Source organism: Parus major, chromosome 28 (assembly GCF_001522545.3).
Source record: "Parus major isolate Abel chromosome 28, Parus_major1.1, whole genome shotgun sequence".
In the NCBI taxonomy this organism is placed as follows: domain Eukaryota; kingdom Metazoa; phylum Chordata; class Aves; order Passeriformes; family Paridae; genus Parus; species Parus major.
Window position 1 is genome coordinate 912656 of NC_031797.1, and position 19785 is coordinate 932440.

The 19785-nt window shown below is 63.2% G+C and overlaps 1 protein-coding gene across 4 annotated transcripts in view; it reads right to left on the reverse strand.

Annotated features, from left to right (window-relative positions):
* The window catches only part of NFIC (nuclear factor I C), a 40759-nt gene that overhangs the window by 17922 nt on the left and 3052 nt on the right, over positions 1–19785 (reverse strand). For all 4 annotated transcript variants that reach the window (XM_015651541.3, XM_015651540.3, XM_015651538.3 and 1 more), the window contains exon 2: positions 3360–3891. In XM_015651541.3, the coding sequence (XP_015507027.1) occupies positions 3360–3891 (532 nt within the window). The remainder of the gene's footprint in view (positions 1–3359; positions 3892–19785) is intronic.

Genomic DNA, 19785 nt, shown 5'->3' on the forward strand with positions numbered 1-19785 from the left:
TCCTGCATCCAGCCCTGCTCCCACCCTGCATCCAGCCCTCATCCCTGCATCAAACCCTGCTCACAGCCCCTGCCCTTCCCGCATCCATCCCGATCCCATCCTGCCCCAAAGGTGCCGGGGGTGGCGGTCACAGGGCTGGGTGCAGGATGGGAGCAGGGCTGGTGCAGCCCTGGGGAGGACTCAGGCGCCCGGCACTCCCTGAACCCCAGGGCCACCCCCGGGGCTAGCAGGGCTGGGACGGGACCTCCCCCCAGCCCGGTTTCAGTTTGCCCACCCGGGGGCACGGAAAGCCGAGGATGGGGGAAGAGCCGAGGGTCAGAGCTCGCCTTTGGCGTGGGCCTGGGGGGCCGTCAGGGCGCTCAGCCCCTGCCAAGGCTGCCCCAGACCGCGGCTGGGGAGCGCAGGGCCGGGGGCTCCTCCATCCCCCGCCTCCCCGGCGTTGCCAGAGCAGCGGCTGGGAAATTGTGCTGACACCGGCAAAAGCGGGCGGCGGGGGCGGGGGAGCGCGGGCGCACGTGCTCGGCTGATAACGGGGGGCTGCGGGGGCTGCGGGGAGCCCGGGCTGCCCGGCCGGGGGGCCCGGACTGCCCGGCCGGGGGGCCTTGCGTGGGAGAGACCCTCCCAGCCCCCTGTCTTTGAGGCTGCGGATGCTGCGGGAGGCTCGAGCGAGCGGGCAGGCAGGTGAGAGGAGGCAGGAGAGGGCAGGAGCGGGCAGGCAGGAGGGAGGAGGCAGAATCGGGCAGGAGGAGGCAGGGAAGAAAGGGCAGTGTGCCGGGCAGGAGCAGCTAGGAGGGAGCAGGAGGGCAGCATGTCGGGCAGGGAGAAGCTCACTGAACCCACTGTGGTACAGTGATCCCCAGCACCCTCGAGTGCTATCACCAGCCTGGCCATGCCGTGCAGGGTCCCATCGATGTGGTGGCTTCTTTCCTGCCTCAGTTTCCCCACCAAGGTGGGAGGATGGAGGCCACCCTCCATCAGCCACAGCCTGACAGAATGTGCCCGCTGTGGGCTGGGACTGGGCCATGCCAAGCACCCACCAGCCTGCAGCACCCCAGGGGTCCCACGCTATTGCTCCTGGCCCATCCTGGTCCCCCTTAACCAGGGCCAGAGCGACCTTAACAGTGAAAGTGAGAGGCTGCCAGGCCTTATCAGAGAGTATTTACAGCCGCTGTGTTCCCAATTAGACAGTCAGGTGACTGCGGCTGCTGGGGACCCAGACACTGGGGTCAAGGTCGCCGGTGGAGGGGCGGGGGGTGGTAGAGGGGCAGCTGGCACCTCCCAGGGACAGCAGCTGGACACGGCATGGCCAGGGAACCTGCCAGCACGGCACCTCAGTGAGGCACACCAGGTTGCACATGAGGACCCCATCCCTGGGGGTCCTGGTCCCTGCCTTCAGCTTGGCCACTGTAAGGCTCCCAGTCCAGCATCCGGGTGCTCCCAGTTCAGCCCAGTCCAGGGTGCTCCAGCCCAGAATGACACTGCACCTCCAGCTGAGCCAGCACAGGGTGCTCCCAGTCCAGTCCAGCATGCAGCAACTTCATCTTAGTACAGGGTGCCCCAGCACAGCATGCAGCACCCCAGTTCAGCCCAGCACGGCCATATCTCAGCCCAGTACATGGCACCCCATTCCCTGCCCAGGTGCACAGGGCACCCACAACCCCCAGCCTGCACCCTGGGCCCCCCATTCCCAGCAGAGCACCCACCCTTCCCTGTGCCCTGCTGTGAATCGGTGGTGCCAGGCCCTGTTGGGTCCCTGCTGCCCTGGAGTCACGTGCAGGGGCACGTGTGTGTGGTGCTGGCAGCACGTGTGCTCACACCCCACGAGACACGGCTGGGCAGGCAGCTCCCGGCTGCACACGCGTGTGCAACCACGAACGTGCCCCACACCAGCCCAGGGTCCCACATGGGCCCTGGGGCAGGGTCTGGCCCTGGCTATTCCATGCAGGAGGCTGTGCCCTGCTTTCCCCAAAGCCACGAGAGCCTGGTAATCCTGCCAAACCCCTCCCCTGAGTAGTAGGGGAGGTCACATGCCTGCCCTGCCTCAGTTTCCCCAGTGACACCCAGCATATCCCACGGATGGCTGGGCAGAGCGTGTGCCCACACTGATTCACAACACTGGCACCTGATTTGCTGGCACTGCCGGGACCACGGTGGCCTCTGTGGTGTCACTGTCTGTCCCTGGGCTCTGGCCAGTACCAGGAAAAAAGCCACCAGTCCCATGTTTCCTCTGCTGTGGTGTTGATAAGGGTGGGCTCACGGGGCCAGGGAACATCACCCACATGTGTGGCATGGGCAGGAGGTGCTGCCAGTACGGCACCAATATGCTGCTATCCCGGCACACCTGGGTAGCCTTGGCCTGGCCAGAGGTGGCCATGAACCCCTTGATCACCCCATGGGCTGCAAGTCACAGAGCCTCCTGTCTGAGCCCTGTGCAACAGCCCAGCTGTCACCCGGGATCACACAGCATCTCCCCTGGCTCCTCACACACCTGGGGGTGCTGGCAGGGTCTGTGGGGGACCCCAGCTGCTGGCAGGGTGTCTGTGCCAGCAGGTCACCAGCCAGGGACAACAAACCTGCCCAGGTAAAATATCTACTTAGGAGCTTCCCCTTCCCAACATGCGGGGAGATGACATGAGCTGGTGGTGAGGACAAAGGCTCAGGGACCCAAACTGAGACCTGCTGCCTGCACTGCACATCGTGACTCAGTTTCCCCCTTTTGACTGACGTCTTTGAGAGCAGGTTTGACCTTCCCTGCTGCAATGAAAGCAGCCAGTTCTCCCAGCAAGTTCATGGGACCCCCAGGCAGGTGAAGGGCTGGAACCAGCATCCCCTTAGGAGCTGCCCCCACCCATGTTAATGCTGTGCCCTGACTTCACTGCCCCTGTCCCTGCTCTGCCATTGAGGGGTTGGCACCGTAGTCCATGGCAAATGGGCACTGCTGGACCTCTCCCAGCTCCAGCCCTTGGGGATGCATTAGGAACAGACTGCCCCTTCCTTGCCCAGGCTGCCTACCCACTCCTCTCAGCTAGATGCAGGATGTGAGGTTAGCTCTGGGTTTAACCCCCAAAACTCCATGCTGGGAATGCCCAGAGCCAGGAGCATGCTCAGGGACCTCTGCATCCTCCTGCTCCTGGGCACCTGGGATCTGTCATGGCTGGGGAACAGGGGCCAGGGTTGGGGGCACCCACCCGAGAAGCAGTTTGGAGAGAGGGAAGCACTGCAAGGTCTGTAATGGGAAAGGTGTTCAGGAGCAGTGTCCCCAGCTAGAGATGGGGATGGGAAAACTAAAACAAATCCCCCCGGAGCTGGCTGTGGCAGGGCACAGACAGGCTCTGCCCTGCATGCAGACAAGCACCCACCTCTCTCACGGACGAAATACGCCAGGTACAGGTCGAGCTCCTTGACAGAGACGCTGATGTGGTGGGGCTGGACGCAGAGGATGGGGTTGGTGCACTGGCCTGACTTGACCAGGCGCTCGCCGTCGGTGCTCTCCAGCGGGATCCCTTTGAAGAGGATGACCATGACCAGGTCCAGCCGCCACACCTTGTCCGCCTGCCGCAGGCAGTCAATGCGGCGCATCTTGCCTTTCTGGTCGGGGTTGGAGAGGACGCAGCACGAGGGCTTCTTGCCCGTGATGGAGAGCACGAAGTCCTCGCGGCACTCGGGCCGGATGTCCTTGCGCAGCTTGGCCAGGAGGCGCGAGGCCCATTTCTGCTTCACCTCCGGCTTCTCGCTCAGCAGCTCATCCTTCACCGCCCTCTCCTCATCCTTCGTCATCCTCTTCTCGTGCTTTTTGAAGTACTTGCGCTTGCGGGCCTGCAGGTTGAACCAGGTGTAGGCAAAGGCCCTGACGTGGGGGAGCAGCGCCTCGATGAAGGGGTGGAACTCATCCTGTGGAGCAGAGGGACAGGGGGTCACTCCTGGCTGAGACCCTCCAAGCGGAGGCTTGGGGGGCTGCCAGGCTCATTCTCACTGGGCTGTGTCCCAGTGTAACCAGAAGAAAAAACTGGCAGAGGCACGTACCCACCAGGGATGTGGATCCTCTCACCACACAGAGAGGTTATCCCAATCAAGCAGACCTCCATAAATCCCACTGCCTGCCATTTTAGCGGGCCAACAACCTGCGGGAAGTGGCTGGGCAATATTGGAGCCAGTGCTGCAGGGGGACAGGCACCTGCACAAGGTTGGCCACCTCAGCAGCACCTGGACCCTCTCCCCTTTGCAGGATCTGCATGCCAGGATCCGTCCCAGGTGCAGAAATCCCACCTGAAATCCCAGCTGACACTGTGCCCACCAGAGCCGCTGTGCCGGCGTCAGGCGCTGCCAGGCCACAACGCCCCAGTGTCGGGTCCCCCACGCCTGCAGCATGCTGGGTGCTGCCGCTCGACTGTAGGTGCCTTGGATCTCTCCACTCCCTCTGGACCAGTGGGAAACTCCCCCAGTTTGCCCCAGTTGCAGCCAGCCCGGCGGCTGGCGCCTGGCCCGGCACACAAGGCGTGCTCTGACTGCCTTTTTCCATTTGGTGAGAGCTGCTGGATGAGTCCGGCCCCAAAAAGAAAACAAGGAAAATGCATCCCCCTCCCTGGCCCCTCCTTCTCGCATCCCATTTTTTTTTCCAATTTGGAAAATCAGTGCTTCCTGGCTGGGGGGCCCACAACCCCACCATGGGATGGAAAAGTGTTGGGAGCCTTCCTGGTGAGGAGCAGCACAGCTTGGAAAGCAGCAGGCAGAGGGTTGAACATCCCCGTGTGTAGCCAGGGCAGCACCAAATTGGTCCTCAAGGACAGGATTTGGCCCTTGGGGTCCCTCATGTCTGTGGGGAGGAGGGAGAGAAGGGGGAAGAAAAGGAGGAAGGAGCTCAGTTGGATTCCTGCTACAGGGCGTCAGGGCTGAGAGGGGGGTGGCTGGTGACAACTGTCACTGCCATGCCACAGAGTCAAGCCTGCGGAGGGTGCCAAGGGCAAGTGCTGCTCTGAGGTGAGGAGGTGGCCACGGGCAGGAGCTGGGAAAGGACAGAGCTGTGGCTGTGGGATGGGGTGAGTGCTCCAGATCTGGCCCCACTCATCCCAGAGCAGTGATGCCATTCCCTGGCTGAAGCAGCTGTGTCCCAGAGTGACCCTGCCTGGAGGGAACAATGTCCCTTGAAACAGGCTCCCAGCAAGGACCAGCCCCATACAGACCCTGCTAACTCCCACTTGTTCCCAAGTCCAGGACATGTCCCATTAACCCTCAATCTGCTCCCCCAGCACAAAACCTGACAACAGCCAGCATGGGTCCCATGGCACAGCCATGGGTGTCCCCTGACCAGTGACCCCTACACAGACTGCTGTGACCTGGCACAGATGTCTCAGTACAGACCTCATTGTCTCTGAACCCAGCACCAGCAACTGCCAGCCCCAGCCCCTGGAACAGCCCCACTAACCCCACAAAAGTCATTGCAAGCACAGATCCTTCCTCATGGGACAGACCCTGCCATCTTTGGGGGCCATCAGCCCCTCTCTGGACCCAGAGCTGTGGCCCCACAGGTGTCCCTCCGGTGCCCAACAAGGGACAGGGGACTGCCTCCTTACTGGGTAGCCCATTGTACCCATAGCAACCCAAATTTGACAGGCAAACCCATCGTAACCTTGGGGCCCCGACCCCGGCCAGGGGATTCATCCTGCCAGAGGAACCCCTCCTTGCCTGGAGGGGCCGTCTCTGCCTGGGGAGCCTGGCCCTGCCGGCTGCTCCCGGGGCGGCCACAGGGTCTGGTTCCCGCTTCCCTCCCCAGCAGCAGCCGCTAATTCAGTGCAGCTGGGCAAGGGCTGGGCATGTGTCTTAAATCAGAGAAGAAGGTCAAAGAAAAGTAAGACAGGAGCCGAAAAAAGCAGCAGTGAGTTCCAAAAACAATACTTGGCCAGGGCGGTGGGCGGCTGATCTTCCTTGGTGGCCGGTTATTCAGACGAACCCGACAAATTGCTGCCATCCCCTGGCCCCGCCACCCTCCCCAGGCTGCCGGCGGCAGGGCTGGCCGCAGGGCCGGGGGGACACCGCGCCATTGTCCCTATCCCTGCTCTCCCCCTTGGGAAGTGCCACCCCAGGCACCACTGCAGGGAAGCGTGGCAGGAACCAGGTTATCCGGGTTGGGTGAGACAGCACCCTTGGGTGCTGCTTGTGCTCACTGTGGGGTCAGGGGGCGCTCGGTGCTCTGCCTCGGCACGGCAGCAGCGAACCCCAGTTTCTGTGCCCTCCCCCACCACGGTGCCGAGAATTTGCAGTTCTCACTTGGACCCACAACTGAGACTCTCCAAAAACCCGCTGCGTGCAGAAGCCCCTGCGGCTCTCAGTGCCCCCGAAGCCATCGCAGCCCCCCCACCACTTCCCCGGGATTACGGCGGGCCGGGAGCTGCACCCAAAGCCAATGAGCCCCCGGCCAACTTTCCCTCCCGCCCGGCTTAACCCGCGCCGCGATGCCGCGGTTAAGCCGCTTTAGCAGGGCAGGCGAGGGCGGCTGGGGGGCAGCAGGACAAGCACACGGGAGCGGCTGCTGTTGGGGGCTGAGGGGACACGCTAAAGGACGCGGGGACCGTCCCCAACCGTGGAGCCAATGAGCCCCTCGGCCGGGCACATCATCCCGGCTGGCACCAGCCGGCTTCACACCGCATCTGCTTGGGAAGGCAAAGGCAGGGATGCACCGGCTGTCTGTCCGTCCCAGGCCCAGATTTCCACCGGGTTCCCCTTATTCAGCAGCCCGAGTGCCGGCAAAGGACTGGTTAATTGTTTCTCCTGCTGTTTTTCCTTTGCGGGGCTGGGAAGCAGAGACGTGCTGCAATACCCCAGACGAGGCTGCTCCCGGGGCATTTCCGGATGGGAATCTGGCAGCAGAGCCTGCGCTTGGGCCTCATCCAACCCAGGCTTGTAAAGCCCTGCAACCCAGGCAGGAGCACGCCTGCGTCGGGTGCTGCCGGCCCCGCTCCGGGCCCCCCTGCACCCCCTTTCCAGGGGCTGCTGGAGCACTAGCTTTCCATGCCAGGTGCTGTGAGGGGAAACTGAGGCACGGGTCAGGCCCGGCTCTGTCTTGCGGTGGACTGGTGAGAGGAGGGAGGGATACTCTGTGTGGAGCTGGGCATGCCATGGAGGATTAACTCCTCCGCAGCCCAGGGTTTGGCAGCGCCAGGGATTAGGAAGGGGCACAGCGGAGGCGCTGCCTCTTCCCGTGCTTCTGCCACCGGCTCTGCAGCGCTGGGGCTCCGCACTCCTGGAGCCTCCTCCCCTGGGGACAGGGGATACTCCGTGCCACGCAGGGACACAGCACCTGGCACAGGCACCGCGGCATGAGCTGGCCACCCTCCGAGCATCCTCCGCTCCAGCGCCTTGCCCAAACAGGTCGGGCTCAGTGAAACAGCCTGAATTTTCCAATGAGAAAAAAAACCACGTTTCCTCAGGAAATTCCCGAGCAGTTTTCACGGGGGAGGCGCTGGGGTGAGGGGCGGAGGAGGAGGAGCGGGACGGGAGGGGTCAGACACCTCGGCAGTTGATTTTGCTCCCCACCAGCGCAGCCTCGGTTGCGGGGAGGAGCGGGATGCTATCCCCGACGCGGGACAACCTCGCTGCACCGCAGCCCTGCAGAGACCACAGAGGGTTCACTCTACGAAAGGATGCTCAGCCGCCCCTCCAGCAGCCGCACACCTCCGAACTGCTGCCGGCTCCCACGGCCGCCGCTCCTGCCAGGTCCCGCTCCCCGCGGCCCTGCGAGCCCGGGCAGGGGCTGGCAAGTCGGACGGCGGGCTCCGTGCCCCCACGGGAAGCCGTGGCGGGGTAGGGGGAAGGATGCGACTACAGGGGTTGCGGTAATCCTGAAAATCCCGGTACCCTAAAAGGGTACATCAGGGATTTGCTTTTCCCTCGCCAAAGCCCGCGGATGCCCTGAGCACGGAGCCTCTGGTAGCCGCTTATAACTGTTCGCCGAAGCGGCTCTGGGTAATGAGTTAACCTGGTAATGAGACCTGTTGCCGAGACAGATGCAAATGATTGGGAAGTGCTCATTAGAGGGGATGGAAGGAGGCACTTAGGCCCTGAAAGGCACCCAGCCCTTCCCGGGGCCGCCCTGCACCCTATTAGAGCCCATTTTACAATAATTGCTCCAGAGGAGGAAATCTATTTGGATTCATCATAAAGTATTTATTAACAAGAGCTTATTCATAATTTTTGCTGCTCGCCGGTGTGGCGCGGCCGGGCGTCCCGGCCTGCTCCACATCGGAACGCGGCTCCTCCTGCCCGGGCGAGCGGCAGCGCTGCGCTGGGGCGGGGGCAGCGAGGGGGCACGGGGGCAGCTGAGGCTCCCAGGGCAGGTACGAGCTGTGCAGGCCTTGCCTGTGCACACCCGGCCCCACGACATAGCTGCCCGTGGGGCAGAACACTCTGTCACAGCCGCGTCCCCCCTCCCAGCTCCTGGCTGATCCAGCCTCTCACTTGCAAAACCCCTCCTGCAGCCCACGCCGGGGCACAGAGCCTCGTGGTGCCCAGGGCATCTGGCTGGAACCACTGGCACAGGTGGAGGTGAAGGCAGGACACGGTGCAGCCTCCTCACAGCTTTTCTCTTCCAGAGCCTGTGGTTCCTTTTTTCACCCCAGAGCCAAGAGCATCCCCCGGCCAACATCCACACGTGGCTGGGGCTGTGGGTGAGCTGTTCCCACTACACGTTCTGGTGGAAGGGGGAGCAGAGATGGGGCAGACAGGGGCTCCCACCCCTCATTTGCTGTCGCGATGTTCAGCCCCGCTCAGGACCAGCCCAGCAGGGGATGGGTGGGCGAGTACAGCCCCTGGTGCTCACCACGCACCCGGGATCACAGCGACCACCTACCCCTCACTGAGCCGCCCTGGAGTCCCCACACCTGGTGCTGCCCAAAACCGCCCGCCTGGTCCTCTGAGCCACCCCGGGGCAGGCAGGTCCCCACGGCCCTCGAGGGCCGGGCCGGTGCCCACCTGCCCGTGCCTACGTGCCAGGGCAGGAGCGGTGCCCGTGCTCGCCCTCGCAGGTGCTGCGGCTGCGAGCGGGGGTGCGGGGAGCGCGCCGAGGCCGCGGGTCACAGGAGGCCGCGGCGGCAGAGAACCTGCCAGTTGCTTTGGAAAACAGCAGGAAGAAAAGCAGCTCTCTTGGCAGCCCCGGGCTCCGGTGCCAGCGCTGCCTGGGTCCCCGCCAGCCAGCACAGCCCGCTCTGCAGACGGCAGCTGGGGGTGGCCCAGGTGGGATGGAGCCGGAGGGGGCTTCTCCGGCGGCACGGTACGTGCCCCGACATCGTGCCCAGCACCGCCTCTGGTCTGCCTGCGTACACCCCCACCCCGGCAACAACTGGCATTGCCGGTCCCCGGCTTTCCTAAATGCACTCCAAACTATGGAGCAGCATGCCCAGCATGCAGGGAGGGGTACGGATACCCCAGGGATGTATCCAGTAGCAACATGGCTAGCACTGGCTGGTGAAGGAGCCAAGAGGGTTTTGCGGAGGGAGGCTAGGCGGTGTGAGAGCCCAAAGGCACTCGCTGCCTCCTTGGAGACTCACTTGGACTTCCCAGGTTCCTCAGTTTCCCCGTGCGCCATCTCCGCACTTCCCCTTTGGAGTTTGGGAGCCGACGGCTCAGCCGCTTTCCCAGGGTGACCCCGCCTGCCCCCAGAGTGAGGCGCTGCCTTTCCAAAAATAAGGAAACTGAGGCATGTCACCTGCCAGCCCACAGAAGAGGCAGGATGCGATGGTGACTGCTGAGGTCTGGGAGAGGTTTGGAAGCTGCACAGGAGATGTCCCCTCGTCCTGGGAAGCATCCCATGGCCAGCGGCACCAGAGCCACGTGGCTTTCCAGCTGAACCCCCCCCGGGGCTCCAAGGAAGGGAAATGTTTTATGGAACTGGGAAAAAAAAAACTTTGCCAACGGGTCCTGGCACTGCTCGCTACTCCGCCCTGCCCTGCGTCAGCGTGGGGCCCTGGGGGTGGCCTGTCCCCCCCATCCCTGCTCCTGGCACATGGCGGGGGCTAACACTGCCCAGATCCCAGGGTCTCAGTCTGGGAGCTGCCAGGATGTGACCCAGGGATGGAGTTTGCCTCCAGGAGCAGAGAGGGAAACTGAGGCAGGAGATGCCTTGGGGCTGGTAGCACCGTATTTGCTCTGGGCAGGGGGCACCACCAGAATTGGGGAAACTGAGGCAGGGTCGGGGCTGGGAGGAAAACTGAGGCAGGGAGGGAAACTGAGGCAGGAGATGCCTTGGGGCTGGTAGCACCGTATTTGCTCTGGGCAGGGGGCACCACCAGAAAGGGTCTCTCCAGCCCCCCCGGGCCAGGCCCAGGGCTCTGAGCCCGGCTTTAGCCCCTGACGCAGGAGGTTTTATTTCCCTCCCAACTTATTTTTAGCTCTGCCTGCTTTGTCCTGACCCTTCTGAGGGGGGTTAATTCCCCCACATTGTGCACCATTAAAGGTGTAGGGGTGCAGAGAGGTTTCCCCAGATCCCTCCTGGGGGTGCCTACTCGGGGTGATTGGTGCTTGGGGGTATCTCTGCACCCCATGATGGGCAGTGCCGTGATGAGTTTGCAGGGCTCACTCCGCTGCAAATCCAATCCCTGGAGCAAGTCAGTGGTTAAAAATAGCCCCGGCCTTTTGCCGCAGAATCGGCGACCTTGCAGGAGGATTGGCCACCCCAGGGCCCTGGAGGTGAAGAGTTCATAAGCCCCTCACAGCCTCGGTGCCTCTGCTGTGCCACGGATGTGCCAAGGGCTCAGCCTCTCCTCCAGCACCTCATCGGTTCTCTGGGTGTTCGGGACAACCTGCCAGGACCCTCCACAGAGGGACGGAGAAACTGAGGCATGGGGTGGTGCCTGGAGATCAAAGGGGCTGGGCGTGTCCCCAAAGGGTCAGCTCTGAGCCTGGCCAGGCCCTGCACGCCGAGCACTGAAGTATGGGACTGGTTCAACAGGGTGGAAGGGGGATGTTCATCTGCTTTCGGCAGCTCAGCAGAGCCTTCCTGGGGAGATTCAAAGGCTGAGCCCGGCTGGGTCCTATTTCAGGAGGGTTTTGGATGCCTCCCAAGCGACAGAAGTGGGTGGGGGCTGACCTGCACAAAGGGACTCTGTTCGGGACGCTGGGCTCCGCTGGTGCCCGGTGCAGAGGCTGCTGGCTGTGGCCGGTCCCCTTGTCCCCCCATGTGACGGGTCAGCAGCCCAGGTTGGGCAGGGGGCTACTGCCCTCCCCCCGTGCTGGCTGCTGTTCCCCACCTGGATATAAACCGAGGCCCAGGGCAGGACTGCCCTTGCCTCCCTGGTGCCGCCGTAACCGCTAAGTGACACTGCCGTACCGCGGAGACGGCCGTGCCAACCTGCCTCGTGACGTGGGTTCCAACAGCCACCCGCCCTGGGCTACTTGCCCAGGCTGGACCTGAGCCATCCTCTAGGGGAGTCCAAGGTCCCTCAGTGGGGTCGGGCGCTTTGGGAGCCAATACCTCTGTCACAACTCCACGACAGAACAGGAAAAATCCCTCAACAGGCCGGATCCCACCAGCTCGTTGCCACCACAGGGCACACTGGGGTACCAGCGTACCAACACCACTGGCCCTGGCACTGGGAGTCCTCCTGCATCACCTCAGCCTCTGCCCCTGGCCATCTCAGGGCCTGGGGGGGCTCCAGAAAGCTCACAGAACCATGGTGCCATGAGAAACCCGTACACATTGCACGCTGCCTGTCACACGCAGAGCTGTGAGCGCCCACGGGCGCTGGTAACAGAGACCCTGGCATTGGGTCTGAGGTCCTCACCAAGGTGACACTGGGCAAACTCCTGTCCCCACACGGGACACAGCAGACACAGCTCGGCCCCGGCTGCTGCTGGTGACTCCTCTCTCCAACCAATTCCCCACCACAAGGCAAGGAAACTGGTGAGCGCATCCCGGTTCCCTCCGGCGGTACCTCAGGATGCGATGCAGTCATCGTTAATGCATCTGGACTCATTTATGGGGATGAGAAAATGTTTCCAGGTTTCCCACAAAGTCCCATTAAGATCCCAGTCCCACTCTATTTTTAGTGCCCTCATCAACAACGCCTTTCCCAGCCACCCCGGCGCTCCAGAGCCCCATGGGGCTGGTGGGGCACCCTGGGCACACGCCTGCCTGGCTTTATGGGGAGCTGAGCTGCACCCACACTGGGTGGCTGGAGGGGGCAAAGCCTGGACCTGCATTCCCCGACCCAGCAGCCTTGCAGCCATGGGTGCACCCTGGGGGTGAGGGTGCCCCAGCCTGGCATTTGCTTGGGAGCAGAGGAAGAAAGAAACATGGTGGGAAGCAGCAGAAAAGACCACCCCACGTCAATGGAGGCTGTAGGACCCCACTCACCACTCATGGAGGGTGGAGAGCAGCTGGGTCTGAGCATCCCTGCAGGTGCAGGGTCACACCCTGCAGCACCAGATTGTCACTTGGCGATGACCAGTGGCTGACCCAGCCAACCCGTCCATCAGCAACCCCCAGTGCCCTGGCAGCGTCTCCTCCCAGGCAGCGGGTGCCCACAGAGCTCTCGGTGCAGCTGGCAAGGGCACGAGGATCCTGCCCTCGGCACTGCGCCCTCCCGGGCTATCTATAGCCATGACCTCAGCGAGAGCCGGGGCAGGACCCGGCCGCACATCGTCCCTTCTTGGCAGGGCCACCGCCTCAGCCCCCACCCGGCACAGAACTGCCGCCAAGCCGAGGCTTTTATCCCGTACGTTCGCTAATCCGACGGGATTCGATGTCAGGGGCTGCCCACGAGAGGCTCACAAAGGCCGTTTCCAGGGGTGCTCAGCCAAGCGATGGAGAACGCCAGCCGGGAAGGGCAGACGGCGGTGCTGGGTGTCACCGCCTTAGGTGACAGGGTCTGACCCCGGGGGCTGGACGGGAGGGAATGTGTGTGACCCGGCTGCGAAGAGGTCGAGCAGGGGACGTCCTTGCGTAGGCAGGGGTGACATGAGGACACCCCGCAGCTGCTCCCCGCAGGCGTCGGGGTCACAGCCTCCCGCAGAGCCGGGGGTCGTGGGGAGGACCTGCTCGATCTGCACCCGCTGCCCCGGGGAAAGCAGGGAAGGGGTGGCCCAGAGGAGGGGAATTTCCCCGGCTTTTTTCTTCAACAAGCTCCTTGGCTTGTGCAATTAGAGAAATTTGTTTAACAAACTCCCGGGGGAGCGGAGCGGGAAGGTGGGGTGGCGCTCGGCCAGGGCGCTGCTCACACAGGCCCGCTCCCTCCCCGCCTGCGCCTTTGATCAGCAGCGCCCTGCGCCGGGACGGGAGCCGTTCCCTGTGGCCACCAAGTGCCACCAAGTGCGCCGGACCCCACGGACACGCTGCCCCTGGCAACCCCTTAGCACGTGTCCCCTCAACTACTGCTTCGCAGCCCCCTCTGCTCATCACCTCCATTCCCATCTCCCTCGTGCTCGCCGGGGTGGCACGACCCTGGCACCCTGGCACGCTCAGCTCCAACCTCGCGGGCCACAGGTGCGCACACGTGTGTGCCCCACTGGCACAGCACAGGCTCCGGGCGCGCACTCGCCCGCTCGCTCCCGCTCTCTTTCTCATGCGATGCCATTTCCATCAAAAACTCTTTACTCGGCACTTTTCCCCTCATTGGTATTCACGCCGCGCTCTCGCTGCCCTGGCGCACAGGTTACTAAAGGAGATTTTGCGGCGCAGCGTGGCGGGGGTCACATTTCAGCCTGCCCCGTCTCGCTTTCCCAAATCGCTGGGCAGCAGCCAGGGACGGCGGGAGGGGGTGCAGGATCCGGCACATCACAGCTCCCGCCAGGCGACCGTGGGACCGAGCGGCCTCGCCGCCTGTGGCAGCGGGGCGAGGCGGGCTGGCGGCTCTGCAGCACACAGTGATGGGTGGATCCCAGGGGACAGCCGGCAGGTCACCGGATCTCTGTCCTCCCGGCAGCCCCACGTGCCTGTGCGATGTGGGAGCACCTGGAAAAGGGGGTCTGAGCAGAGCGGGGGGCACACGCTTGGCGTTGCCACCACCCACCAGCACCACCAAGATAAACCCTGGGTTACATCCACCGTGCCCCTGGTGGGACCGTACCCCCAGGATGGCATCCTGGGGTGTGGAGGGAGCAGCGGTGCCTCTTTTTCGGGATGGTTTGGGGAAAGGGGAAAAGTCTGGGTGGAAAATCAACATTTCTCTCTCATGGGCTTCTTTTTCTTTTCTTTTTTTTTTTTTTCCTTTGAAAGCAAAAATATTTCTTGGTTTTTCGTGATCAGAAACATGTTGGGGGTTTTTTTGGACAACAGCCGGTCGGTCAAATACCATTTCCCCGTGAAGGGAATGCAGGGGCCCTTTGCAAGGAGAGTGAAAGCCGTCCTAAAAAACAAAATAAACCTCCCAGCTACAAAAAAAAAATCCACCTGGTTATGGTGAATAAACTCCCAAGGAAGAGGGGTCAGCAGGAGGGTCCAATCCCAGTATTCCCATGCCAGGCAATGCTGCTGGAGTGGTGGCGGTGATGGGGAGGGCAGTGTCCACGGCAGGCAGTCTGAAGCCCAGACCTGGGGATTTCGCCCAAAATGCTGCTCAGTGCTGGCTGCTGGCCGGGGAAGGAGGATTAATGCGCTTTTAGAGCAGTGGTGAGTTAACCGAGAAATCAATCCTTGGCAGTGGCTGGCCCCAGGTCCCCCAGCGCGTGAGCGCTGCCGCACCTGAGCCACGGGATCCTTTCCCAGCTCCTCTCCAGGACTTGGGAAGCTCCGGGTCTTGGCGGCTGGCGCAGGGCGTTGGGTCCTGGCCAAGCTGGCACAGAGCGCCCGGCCGCGGGGGATGCCTGCCCAGGGCCGACGTGACGGATGGCGAACTCAGCCGCCTGCCCGGGTGTGAGCCAGGCCCCGGGATGCCCGGGGGTACCCTGTGCATCCCCTCCCTGCAGCTGGCACGTCCCAGGGGTCTGTGTACCCCTCTGGAGGGTGGGATCTCAGGTTGTCTGGCTACCACGGCAGGGAGGGAGGCTAAGCTCAGGCTTTTGCCTGCACCAATTTGGTGGATCCAAAAGCATCTTGGTACCGAAAATCCATGAGGATTTTTCACTGGGCACTCCTGGCCCACCATGAAAGGGTGCCCCACTCAGACTCAGCCCCACCAGCCATGCCGTATGGACGTCACTAGTGGTGCCACATGATTCTGGCAGGGCTCGGCACCCACTGATGCCCTGGCTGCTCCCATTGCCTTTGCCACTCTGCCTCAACCTGCCCGGCACACCCCAGGTTCTGTGGGAGAAATCCTCTCCCCATGGGTCCCTAAAGAGCACATCCCTGCCATCCCAGGGCCCTGCCTGCACTTCCCAACTTGGATGCAAGGACTGATGGGGACAGCAGTCCCCCCAGCCCCCTCCCATGGGCAGCCAGCCCCCTCGGAGATGCTTTGTGCCGGCACGGCCATTCCTGCACAGAGGAGCCACAGCTCGGCCGGGGGTGGCAGGCAGCATGCCAGCTTCTCAGGGAGGGGATTTTATCTCCCCGACAACTCTCCTGCTTCCCCTTCAATGAGGGACTCTGGGGATGCTCCCCATCACCGTCACCATCCCCATCCTGCCACCAAGGGCTTGGCGTGTGGCTAGAACAGGTGCAGACACAATGGGAGTGATGGGGAGAAATGGGCACCCCTTGGGCTGCAGAGATGTGTCCAGGGATGGTTGGCACAGGCACCATCGGGCAAGGAAGGAGGGTGAGCAGACAAGCAGTCCTTGTCCCTGAGGCCATTCCCAGAGAGCCCTGCCTGGCAGGGACCTGCCTCCACCACCTCCAAAGGCGGGAGACACTGACCCTCGCTTTCCCTGTGAGTCCCAAATCCCTATTCAGGCCCTTCTTGCCGTGCACAGCCCTGGGTCAGGATGGATCCCTCGGTGCCACCGTGGCAGTTCTCCCCTGGGTCCTTGAGCTCCCCATTCCAGGGCTGCCCAGGGCTCCTCGGGGAGCCGCCTTCCTCGCTCTTTGCTATGCCTTGATAAGGGCAGGCTGGGCCAGCCCTTGCCATGGTTCCTCTGCCCAACGAGCCTTGCCACGCCAGCACTGCCCTGGCCACACCGTCCACGCTACAGCCACCCCTGCAAGGAGGGAAAATCGCCGGGTCAAAACAGAATCAGGCTACAGCTCCCAGCATCCATCCCCAGCCCCACCAGGCTCAGGGGAATAGAAAAGCACCAAAGGGAGCTGTTCCCAATTGCTCCAAGAGCTCCGGGCAGTGCTCTGGGCTCTGACAGCTGGGCTTTGTTCAGCAGTCTGCAAAGGCGTGCGCACACCCGCACCGCTGGGCACACGGTGGGATCGCTCCCTGCCCCGCTACGGAAGGAACTGAGGGACCTGAACCACAGTCAGGGAGGGAACCGTGCGCAGGGTAAAGCTGCCCAGGGAGGGGAGAAATCGACAGGTAGCTCGAAAAAGGGTGGCTGCACCAGGCCCCAGACAAGTTCAAGGTGATGAGGGGGAGAGCGTAACAGCGCGAGCGCAGGCCAGAAGCCCCTCATGCTGCTGGCTTGATCCTGTCCGCCTCCCTGCATGCCCACTCCGGCCCTCTGATCCAGCATCAGAAACCTTAGTGAAAACAGGATCTGTTTTTCCCGGGTGAGGATTTAAGATGGGATCAGGCAGGAGCAGCGGGCGTGAGCAGCGGGGCAGGGCTCGCCAGGGCAGGCGGGCACGGCGCGGCGGGCGCCGCGGGGAAAGCGAGGATCTCCCGAAGGTTGCATTTAAAGAACAGCCTCATTGTTTTTCCCAAACAATACTCAGCAGATGGGAGAATTGAAAGTGTGTTGCAACCTTCCCTCTCTTCCCCCGCCATGCCCGGCTTGCTGCTCCCATCCTTTGGCAGCCGATCTGAGCTCCCGGCTGGAAACCAGTTCTCCGGAGCTACTGGTGGAGGGGGTGAGCACCGGTGCTGAGCAGCCCCGGCGCTTTTGAGAAGGGGGCTTGCCAAAGGATGCCCCATGAGATGAGCCCAGCAGGCAGCTCCCTGCTCCAGCCACGTGCCTGCAGCAGCGGCGGCAGCCGAGTGATGTGCGGAGCCCGGCCGTGGCCGGGGAGAGGTGGGATCCCCTCGGATGCCTGGAGATGTGGCTGTGACCGTGCCACGTGGCCACAATGCTTCTGGCAGCCCAACTCCACCCCCCAGGCCCCGAACTGTGCCCGTTCGCTGATACTGAGGTTTGTGCCAGGCCAGCTTAGCCAGGCGTTCCCCAGCGCCCCTCGGATCCTGAGCCACCCACTGTGGCACACACGGAGGTCCGTGCCTGGCCACTGGCCCTCAGTCGGGCAGTGCGGGCGCATCACTTCTGCCATCTCAAAATCAGCTCTGCACCCCTAGCATGGAGCCTGGGAGAGGAAAGAGGGTACCTGACCAGACCCTGGTGGGATGCCCGGCTTCCAACACTGCAGCTGCCTTGGAGGATGGCGCCCATTTCACTTCATTCCCATCCTCCAGGTACCAGGGTGGGGGCTGGGGGTGTGCTGGGGGCACTGCCGGGTACCAGGCACGAGCCAGAGGTGTAGGAGCATCACCAGTCATAAAATTTGCAATATCCCCCCCACCAGAGGTATCCCAAATCTCCTCCCAGTACGGATCCAGGAGACAGGGATAACCGGCTTTGGAAATCCCTTTGGCTTCTCGGCAGAAGCTCCCAAGGGGCCACACGTGCAGGTCCCTGGCAGGTGCTCAGCTCCAGGGTTATTTTGGAGCCTGGGCAGCCGGACACCCCCCACCTCCCGCCCCGCTTCCCTGTGGGCAGGGTGAGGCCTCGTGCGTGGCGGCGGTTCCGGTGCTGCTTCCCTGCTAATCCAGGCAGCTCCCTCTTGACTTCCCGGCCTGTCCCCGAGGGGGGACAGAGGTGAGCTGCGGAAGCGGGAGGAAGTCCCCGGGCAGGGACACAGAGCTGGGGAGGGCACAAAGCCACCCTCTCGCCTTGACGGGAGACACGGCCGAGGCCGTGGCCAGGAGCGGGTGACGGGCGATGCCTTTGCCAGGGCTATTTTGGTGCCGCTGGGCTCTCCAGCTCGGGCCTGTTCCGGCGGGGAAGGGCGGCTGCCGGAGGGGTCCCCGGTCCCAGCGGCCGTGCCGGGCTGCAGGGGCTGCCAGCGCTGCTGGTGGGAGATGCGCAAAGGCCAAGGCAGGGCGGCTCCCGCGCACGTTCCAATGTATCCACATCACCATCCGCAGCTCCCGAGCCCGGGAGAGCCTGCCCGCCGAGCGGGTGGGATGGGAACGGCAACGGGAATGGCAACGGGAATGGCTGGGAACGGCAACGGCAAGGGCTGGGCTGGCGGTGGGGGCCGGTGGCTGGTCCCATCCGAGCCGGGCTGGATCGGAGCTGAGGCTGTGTCAGGGTAAGGGGGAGGACACCAGAACCTTCCCCGTGCCCAGGCAGTGGGACAGAGGATCCGCGGGGGAAAAACCAGCTCCCCTCCGTAGGCCAGGAGTGCTGGGAACAGCCCGGGTTTGTGAGAAGAGCTCCTGCCAGCCCCGGCCCGGCCAGCGACCGCACGGCTTCCCACATCACACCAGCACTGTGAGCTGGCAACAACAGGCGCTGCCAACCCAGCACCAGCTGGAGACTGGGAGGGTCGGGAAGTGGCGGGACCCCTGGGAGGGATGGAGTCAGGGATGGCAAGGAAAGAGAAAAAAAGAAAGAAAAAAAGGGGGGGGGGAAAAGAAAAGAGAAAAGAGAAAAATGCGAGAAAGCAAGCAAGAAAAAAAAGCAAGGGAAAAATTAAAAAGAAAAATAAGAAGGGGGAAAAAAAGTACAAATAAAAATGGAAAAAGAAAAAAAAATAGTTAAGAAAAAAAAAAAAAAGAAAAGAAAAGAAAATGAAAGAAAGAGAAGTAAATAAGCCAGATTGAGGCGTGACCCTTGCCAAGTCAACCACACGACAGGGAGCACCACCTCGGGGTCATGAGCAGCCCTGGTGCTGCCCACCCTGCCCGTGTCCTCAGCAGCCTCACGCTGCGGCTGGGGGAGAGCCGGCCCCGGCCCCCGCCCAGCGCCACGAGGGGACCCCCGGACCCCCACGGGCAGCAAACCCCGAGCCCCGAGGCAGAGGCAGAGGCAGCCCGCAGCTGCGACCCGAGGGAGGGGGTCTGGCAGGAGGGAGCCTGGCACGGGCAGGGGGTTCCTGCAGCAGCACCCCCTCCACACAGCAGAGCCCCCGTGGGGTGCAGCACGAGGCCGGGCCCGGAGCGGGCAGCGGCTGCCAGCAGGGAACAGGTTCCGAGGCGGGGAAAGCTGCCTGCTCAATAATTAAATAAATATCAGCGATCAATAAGCACTATGCAAAGGCAGAGCCGCAGTGGTCGTGCTGTGGGCAAGGGGGGGTTCCTGAATCTCCCCCCTGTGGCCGTAGCGGCTGCCGGGGGCGGATTTCGGGGACGCCCCGCTTTGGGCCCAGGCACAGCCACCCTGCCGCGTGCCAGCGGCGTGGCCTGGGGTGACACCGGTGTCCCCACGCACGGCTCGGGGCTGCCCCTCGCCACCCCGACAGGGACTGGCATCGCCCCTGGCCACGGATACTGAGGGTGGCCCCCACATCCTGCTGTGCACGACCCCCCCCTTGCCCTCTCAGCCGCCAGTGCAGCGTGGCACGGCCGGGTGCACATTGTCCCAAAGTTGGAGGATTTAGAACAAAATGCCCGTGCCCCCCCCGGCCCTTGCACCCCACCATGTGCAGCTCGGCTGGGAGGGGGGAAAGGAAAAAGTTTCACGCGACGCAAGAGGCAGCACGGCCGAGCCCGAGCCTGCAACGCCGAGCCCCCCCCAGGCTCCCCAAACCCACCGAGG